Source organism: Chaetura pelagica, unplaced genomic scaffold (genome assembly GCF_000747805.2).
Source record: "Chaetura pelagica isolate M959 unplaced genomic scaffold, ChaPel_1.0 scaffold210, whole genome shotgun sequence".
NCBI lineage: Eukaryota > Metazoa > Chordata > Aves > Apodiformes > Apodidae > Chaetura > Chaetura pelagica.
The window spans coordinates 1,327,037-1,336,155 of record NW_009951862.1 but is presented as its reverse complement, the minus strand read 5'-3'; the positions used below and the strand labels follow the sequence as shown (position 1 = coordinate 1,336,155).

Here is a 9,119-nt window from a genome sequence, read left to right as displayed (position 1 = left end):
AGGAATGGATGAGAAGTGGCCTTCAAGGAACCACTCATGCCATCAAAAATGCTGCGGGTTTCTTGACACTTACCAGTCTAGTTTGGTACAACTTCTCCCTGTGGATGGCTCGGTGCCTACTACATGGTGTTAGCTGCTCAACAGAGATCAAGGCCTACCTGAACAAGAGTCTCCCAGGAAGAATTTAAAACATCCTGTTGCTGTGGAGCTATGGGACAGTAGTTTATTTTCTTCACTCCAGGAAAGAGTCTGTCCCAGCTGCCCCGCTGCCTTAAGACTAGTGGGAAAAGTTGAGTCAAACCCTTCTGCCTTCCCATCAAGTTGCTTGGGCAATTCACACACCACATGGACTTCACAAAGGACAGAAAAGGGGCCCAGACATATGGACTCTACAGCCAATATGAGGTCTTCTTTCCACTTTACTTCCCTCAAGGTGCGAGGCACAAACTCTAAACCTGTATAAAAATACCCTTCCTACCTCTGAACACCAAGTAAAAGTCTTTCAACTGTTTTTCTTCCAGATTACTTCAAAACAGCTAAACCAATCAGTGGGAGAAGAGCCACACAGGTGGACCTTAGGTTCCTCCTCCAACAATATGGTCATAGATAACAACATGGAGATACTGATTTGTTTCAATAGGCGTCCGTGTTGTGTTGTCTCCTGGGTAGGCCTGAAACACAGAATATTACCCAGTCAGGAGAGAGGAAATACGTGGCGTTGAACTCAGTGAATTTTCTTCTTCCCTTGGAACATCAAGTTTGACAAATGCAACTAGCTCGGAGGGTGGGGGTTTGTCAGGGAAGATAAATACCCTGGCAGCAGGCACTTTGATTCTCCGGCCATACGTGTGGCAGGTGCAAAGACAGGGAGTTCTTTTAGCTAAACACAAGTAGGAACAAGCAGACCAGCCACCAGTCAAACAGAAGGCCCACTGGCAAAGATCAGGCAGCTGGTACTAAGTCTGTTCAAGCTGAACCCCATGAGAGAGAACTCATGCTGATTACAGTGTGGCCCCTAGCAAGCACGTCTCAGGAGTTAGTTCTCTATCAGTGAGTGTTAGAGAAAGGCCAAAGCCAGATGAATTTCATGGGCACTCTCAGGCCTGTGCCCTGCAACCTGCTTGGGGACACAATGTACTCACATAAACACTTCTTGGTGTGGCTCCTGGCATGAGACCAGCTTTCACGTAGACACTAAAGAGCTGGTTATTTGTTACAGATGTTCTGCAGCTGCAGGAAGTTGGACTGGTGGCCCACTTTCCATGCAACCAAACACATTTTGAGGCCTGCATTTTTGAATCTCTAACTAACCAACACACTTATTTTGAAACACATATAATTTGATATTTGGTCCTGTTACTATTCATATGTGACCATCTTTTCATGGGAAGCACATCAAAGAAACCATCATCCTAGATCAGCTCTGTAGAAACCCAAACAAATTATTGCCCAGCTTAGTTCATGTTGGTTTTGAGAGTAACCAAAGCCTGGGTGTGTTTGTCACATCCAATCTATAGTCCAAGGAGTTCAGTTGTGAAGTTTAAAAGTGTGGTTGGCACTAGAGGAACAGGGTTTCTTACAGAGGGAAGCTGTGTTATTACCCATTCAGCTCTCAACATGAAAGATAAAAACACCCATGGCAATTTAATCAGCTTTCAACTATGGCTGAAAATGGGATGTCTGGGTATGACTCGGGCATTTGTTTTGTTTGGATTCAGCTGCTATGTAAATAAACAGTAGAGACCAATCCATTCAGCAATAACAAGGTCAGAGCCATTTCCAGGTGAAAACAAAGCATATGCATGTGCTGTCAGTCATCTGTGAGACACAAGAGTGTACAATGTCCATCCATTTTACAGCACTACTGAAGCACAAGTATTTTCCTTTCTTTTGCTCAGTTCTAAGTCCTTCTGAACCATATGCTGTGTGCTGGAGAAACACAACTCACCACAAGAAGATGCATCTAGTGTAAAATTTCTCTTTTTGTGAGGGACAGGGTTTAAAATCCAAGTTTGACCCTCACGCCAGGGACAAGCTAAATCTGCCACAAGTACTAATTGACCTTAATGGGGCTGCTTTCCATAGGACTTCTCAACTCTTTTGTATTAAGGAGAAAAAATAAGGATCCTGTGCAGTTGGGAAAGGAATTCTGCCAGTTCCAGTTCACCACTGCTGGCATAGAAGATGGCCCATGCTTCAGAGGCAGGAACTGATTCTGCTTTCTGGAATTGCTGGCGTTCAGCAAGTCCTGCCAGGATTTGGGATCTTACAGTTCCTGCAAGTTGCAGCTTTTGTTTCAAACTAGCCTCGTACCTATTCGTTTTTATCCAAGCTTTATTTATTTTTATCCACCTGCAGACATGTTTCATAATAGAGATTTGATTTTTAAGAATCATATCATAAAAATATGGAATGGTTTGGGTTGGAAGGGACCTTCAAGATCATCGAGTTCCAACCCCCCTGCATGGGCAGGGACACCTCCCACCAGCCCAGGTTGCTCCAAGCCCCATCCAATGTGCCCTTGAACTCTTCCAGGGAGGAGGCAGACGAGATGAATACAGGAACTCCCAGCCCTGGGATGTGTCACCAACATTTTAATAGTTTTTCCTTTTAGCTAGAGGCACATGTGTCATCCTCCAAGTAAAACCCAGTGTCTTTCCACACCAGATGTACCTGCTTATACAGTCCCATGCTCACACCTTCCACTCAGCCCTGCTTTCTTCCTCAGCCCGTTTCCTCTCCCATGTTTCCCTTTCCTGAGCATGTTGTAATACAGTTACTAGGCCAGAGCACAACCCTGCAGCCTATCCTGGCAGTAATGGCAACAGTTTCTCATTCTGGTTGGAAGGAAAAAGGGGAGGGAAAAGGGCAGGGTATAGGAGAAACCCTGCTTTGGCAATCTTTCAGTTTTATCAGTCAGTTCAACTTTTGATTTTTGTCATCCCATGGGAAAGGCCTGGACACTCTTAGTCATAACCAAGGTAGGCTGAGTTTATCTGACAGGGCCCAGAGCAGCTGTGGTAAAAGGAAAACAGCATGTCTGAGTAAGCCTGAAATATTAGACATGTATTGATAAAGACACTATTTGCAGTCAGACTCAACAGTTAAGCAGACAAACTCCATTGCATAAAGGCAATTTAGAATATTGGAAAAAAAAAAAAAAAAGCATGTTTACCTTGGGATCCACATTTATTATTTGCCCATCACTTTTGTTCTTGAAGAGCACTCCAATGGCACTTTCAGCAATCACTTCGTAATTTGGGCTGGAACATGAAGTGCTGACATCTCTATCCCAGTTGTAAAAGCTGTGAAAATGTGGAACAGAAATGCTGTACTTTTAATGGATGTCATTCTTCCAGCTTAAAGGGCAGATTCTGACCTCCTTACTCATGCTGAGTAGTTCCTGATTCCACAACAGCCCCTCTGAAAGCCAGACAGATTCACTCAGGAGCAGAAGTCTACTAAATACTAGAAAACCTGTCCAAAAGTGGCCCTACATACCTGATCTCTGGCAAAGCAAACCTGAGGCCCCTTGCTGTCTCCTCATCCATTCAGTACTAGTGTTACTAAAAGGCTCAGAGCCGGGGTTATAACTAGTGGGAAGTGGTAGTGCTTGAGAACTACTACTGGGAAGGAAACAGCTCTGGAGACCACCTGAAAGTGCTTCCCAGACCACCACAGATCTGCAAACCAGATGTGGGAACTGTCGGTTTCCCCTTCGGATCTCAATGGAATGGTCTTGCTGCCTTACTGGTTTCCTTTCTCTTGTTTTTAATAAAATTCTGGTAGGAAAGAGTTGTTGGAAGTTTCTTCGTGGGCCAGATACAGCAGGAGGGGCTGCAGTCCAGCTCCCCAAGGAAAATCCCAGCTCCCTGGAGATATGCAGGTGTCATCCTGGGATTAATTCTGGAGCAAATCATCCCATCAGGCTGACTGGGCTCACTTATTCCCAAGGTGTCCAGCACTAAATAAAAGTCAAAAGGAACCAGACTGCCATGTCAAATACAAACTGGACTCAGGAGGGTTTCAGCAGTTTATCCATCCTTCTCCCTTTCTCCACCCTCTCTCCATTCTCCAGCACCCAGAGGTGCTGGAATTCCCCAAACCTTCTCAAGCTTTTTGGTTTTTGACTTCTCAAAACTTTTCATCACCTGGGCTTGGTACCAGCCACACAGGCAGCCAACAGGCTGTCATTTCCAGGCTCATGGTCAGCATTTGTTTAGAAACCTTTCCAGCTCAGAGCTTCCTACAAGTGACAGGATGCTGAGGCACTGCTCCCTGTACCCCTGCTGGGATACTCACTGGAGCCCTGAGGTGGCCCATGGCTGCTGATCAGATGAGCCTTTCTTTTGCAAAAGGAGGAGGAGATGGGAGAAACTCAGGAAATGAGTCTGTGTGTGAGGAGGTTTCTGGAAATGTAGACAATACCTTTTCATTTTCCCCCTTTCTGCAAGGATGCTCCACTCCAACCAGTTTCTAAAGCACCTTGGTTTCTTCTTCACGTTGAAAGGGTACAAAACAATAGGCCTCACTGTTGCTTACACTGAACCTTTTTTACAACCTGAACACCTCTGGTAGGAATGAAGCAACGTATAATGACTCAGAGATGAGTTTACAAAGCCCTCACAGAATCCATCCTGGCCACTGGAGCTTCCAGCTTTGGATCACGACCAGATAATGTAAAATGGTGTTCTCAGCACCAAGAGACATCCCTGAGCAAGTGACTCAGTGCAACTAGAAGCTGCCTCTGGAGTTCTGTGCAGCCTCATGCTTAAATGCCTGCAGAAAAAGACTGGAAGGTGGGTGGACACAATTCATCCAGCTTAGCAGTAAGAACTGCTTTGCTTTTATATGCTAATTGGTTGAAATTGTCATCTATAGAGTTATTTAATGCTCTATGTTTACCCACCTTCGGTGGTAAACAGCAGATTTTTTCAATCTCTGTTTAAATCTAAGGATAAGAATATGCACAGACTTATATACAAATCAAAGATGCAGATTCTTCTAACTCTCTACTCAGTTACTTTTCCCTGTCCCCCAGGACACAACCTGGTTAACTAGTCCCAATTGCACAAACAGAGATCATCTCTGCTGGAAAACCACTACCAGATGAGGAAGGAATTGCTCTACATTAACTTGGGGTGGGGGATGTATGTCTCTTTGCAAAGACTTCCCCCACATTCATTCAAAAGAAATTAAACATCTGAAGGCAGAAATAGTTCATTAGCTGTTGGATAATAACTTCCTGCCTTTTGCCAAACTTCCAGCCCCACTCCTACCCACACTTCCCCATTTAAGCCAGCAAGGACAAGACCAGAGCTCAGGACAGCCCTTCTGCTGGGAATTCAATGTCTAGTGCAATTCAATGTCTAGTGGAAACAGCTTTGTGACAGACTCTTTTTTTTTTCTTTCCCTCCAGGACAAATTAGTTCCCATCATATGCTTAGATGTGAGGTACAAACCCAAGCCCACCAGCACAACCAAGTGAATCTCTCTGAACCCTGCACTGAGGGCTGAGAGGATGGGGCAGCATCCTGTGCTGCCTTTCCCACAGTAAGCCCTCAGCTTCATGGCATTCCCATGCTCTCCAAAACAAAGAGCAGCAGACAGCAAGATGGTGGCTGCTTTGAGGAAGCCTGGGTGTCTGGCCATGGAAGATTTCCCCTTTGCTCTTGTTCTCTGAAAACTGGTGACATCAAGAGATTCAATAAGCCTCACACCAGGTCAGCAGGTAGGGTAAGAAGGGCTGCTGCAGCTGCAGGACAGTGTTGCTGGGAGGACAAAGTAATATATGCTAGCAGGGAAGATTCCTAAGGCAGGAAGTCAGGAGAACATTTTGACCAGAGAAGCAAGAGGTTGGAGATCTCCGGAGCAGCCTCTCCCCTGATAGTTACTGTCAAGATGAAACTTGCTCACTGTAATCACCACGTTCTTCCACCAGGCTGCTGCAAGAAGAAGGGGCTGGAAATCAGGACCTTGGGATTCCCATCTCACCCGTGGTTCTTTCTCTAGAATAAATACTAAACTAAACTTCAGCACTAAGTGCTATGTAGGAGTTCCTGTAATCCCATAAAACTTGTTGTCATTAGCAGAATTCCACGTGGCTTTAAATACCTACATTTCCTGAGATTAAAACATGCTATCAGATTAACATGATCAAATGCTAACGAGAAATATTTCAGTGTACATTTTTTTTTTCTTCTATCAGTATTTGATTTGCTTGCCATGTGTTTTCAACCAAATGTAACAGTTTCCAGCACGGCATTGAAGTATGTGGAGTATGAGAGACTCAGCAGTGCCCACAGTCCAGCTGCAAGAAGAATGCATCGTGGTTATTTCAAAATGGTTTTTGTTAATCTTTATATTTTTGTTTAGACAATGAGCTGCTGGTGCAGTGGTGTGTAACAGGCAGGCTTGGGAATACAGACTAAAACATGTGAGGCGGGTGTTGGGTTGGGTTTTTTTTCCATTTATGAGCTAATTCTGGTCAGAGCAGATTTTCATTCTGCAGGCAGGCAGATGCCCTCCCATTACACAGGACTCTGAAGACAGGTTTTTGTATCCTTAAAAGTTATCCTTTAGGTACCAAGATGGCAGCACATCAAACCACATGGTGCTTACAGAATGTCTTTCATCCAAAAAATCTCTGGGTCCTTTTGTAAACACGCATTAAAACCACTTGACATTCTTGTGAGATGTAAGGCAGGCTTTATTACAGCTCAAAAGTGGCTGAGGGAGCCAGGGCACAGAAAAATGTTGGAGATTTTTCCCTAGGATATGTGGGTTGATGGCAGAGCAGCAGTGTCTCCCAGTTGCTGGCTCCAGCCAGGCGATGGGATGCTTTGGTTGGAGACCCTACGGCTGCTCACCTTCAGGGTGCTGGACAATCATTTTCCTAGAGGTAAATCCTTGGCAAAGTTACAACTTGGATTTGGATGCTCCAGTATGAGATTGTCCTCCTTTTGCCCTTATTCTGCAGAGGGAAATGAGCTGTGATGGAAGAACTTCTTCCCCAGCTTATAGAAATGCCACGGTGCCTCAGGCCTGGACAGACACTGAACAAACTGAGGGTTGCCCATCACCATCTGACCAAAAGAAAAGGTGAGCATCTGCAGGGGAAGAGCTTTGTTATCCCAAGTTACTATTTACTATTTAAATCAGCAAAATCAGGGAGACAGAACATAGTGTAAAGGTGTTTATGTCTGTGTTGGCCCCACCTTTGATCCCATGGGGTTAGATTATCCTACCCTATTCTTTTTTCCCCTCAGGATAAGGATTGGTTCCTTGATTCAGTTCTCTACTTTTCTCTTCCCACCCACACATACATAAAGATAAAACCATTCCCTATAGCAGACTGGGACTTCAGTCAAAAACTAATTATAAACAATGATGGCTCAACAGCTTTTTTCAGTTTGTGGTTCTGTGAATTTGCGATGCAAAGTATCTGGCCTCAGCCCCCCTCCTGGTAATTTACAGACCAGCCTGCTTTAGTTGGGCAGCAGAAGGGTGCAGACAAGGGAGACAGGGACATGCAGGACAACAAAGGAGAGCAGAACCAGGAATAAAAAGAAGTAGAAGCTCCTTTATCCTGGTGTTCTCTCTCTTTCTGCCCTCCGGTAGGAGCGCACTGGTAATCACTCTAATGGGGGGAAACTGGCATTCTGCATCTGCTTGCCAAACATGACAAAGTAGCAAGCAACCTACTCAGATGGGATTTGGCCCCTCAGTCCTTTCGCAGCTTTCTGGTCCAAAGGAGGTCAGTGCTTTGGTGGGACATGATACAATGGAATACAGGACATATGCCTGACTCCACACCAACCACTGCTCCGTAAGAAGATGCAAGTCACAGACCTCTGGTTAAACAAGAACAAGCTACTTTTTCCACCTAAGAAAAGATGCTGAGTTTGGCTTTTCTTTATCATCTTGAAGCAGCTTGGATTGAAATAATTCATTGCCAGGATAGGCTGAGATATGTTACTAGCACTTCAGAAAATGAAGGCAATTTCATTTGTCCACAGCCACCATGCACAGTGGCTATTTTGGTGACCTTTTCCTGCTTACTTGTGTGATATTGCCACTACTGAATTAAAATCTGGTTGCATTTAGCTAAACTCACATGGCTGATTACCTTGCAAACTGGTTGTGAGTCGGGAGTGAAGTCAAATGGACTTTTGTATAAAATGGCTAGAAATGAGCATCTGGTCCATAGGACTAATCCATGTCATTGTTTCCTAGAGGCAGGGGAAGAGCACAGCACTGCCTGCTGCACAAGCAGTTGCAAAGCAGGAGTCACCACAGTACACAGTGAGTGTCTGACACGTCCTCTTTATATTCCTGGCACTGGGAGTAATGGGGATCTCTGCCTCTCATCTGTGGCCAAGCTTCTCAGCTCAGCACTGGCGTGGCGAGAGGTGTTTAGCACTACAGCCAGAAATCCTCTTGAAGACTGTTTTGCCATTTAGTGTGCAGTTTACTGAAATGGCCCCATCAGCACTGGGATGAGCAGTGACATTTCCTGGCTGCAAGGCAGCTTTATGGACCAACACTGTGCCTGCCAGCCCAGATGTGTCCAAGCCACGCAGAGACGTTGCTATTCCCTCTTGCTCCAACCTGGGCAGCTCTTCTGGCCAGCACCTTCTCTCTGCAGCTCCTGACAGCAGCCTTTCCTTTCCATCCCTCCCAAGCAACAGCAGAAACCCTGACAACAGAGATCAGTTGGCCAGGCTGTCACTGCTTGCAGGAGGGCTGATGCTCACCCAGTCTGTTCAATGAGCACAGGACAAGGACCACCAGCTCCCTGCCAGTCATCAGGACTATGACTGCTCCATGGCAATGAACCTCGTGAATATTAAGAGTCTGAAAATACCTCCCCGAGCTATTGACTCCCTCTTTTTGTACAGCTTTAAGAACAAAACAGGTTTTTTTTTCCTTTCCTTCACTTTTGTTTAAACATGGGTGACACTCAGTGAGAAGAGCTCATCTGGGCTGGTTCCCACTCGCTCGTGATTCCATCCCCAAAGGGTGATGAAGGCAACACTCCACGGGAGGGCTGAGATCCTGACCTGACACCTCAAAACCAGTGCTGTGAGGATGTGCAGGCAACCAAGCCCTGCCTCAAA

General features: G+C 45.4%; 1 protein-coding gene across 1 annotated transcript in view; it reads right to left on the bottom strand.

The window, feature by feature from the left end:
- Nucleotides 1-575: 575 nt before the first annotated feature.
- Nucleotides 576-9,119, bottom strand: part of LOC104385437 (chromosome unknown open reading frame, human C4orf22) — a 198,717-nt gene continuing 190,173 nt past the window's right edge. The window contains exons 5-6 of the mRNA XM_009993890.1: nucleotides 3,176-3,305; nucleotides 576-671 (exon numbers count right to left, since the gene is read on the bottom strand). Coding sequence (XP_009992192.1) covers nucleotides 576-671; nucleotides 3,176-3,305 — 226 coding nt within the window. The remainder of the gene's footprint in view (nucleotides 672-3,175; nucleotides 3,306-9,119) is intronic.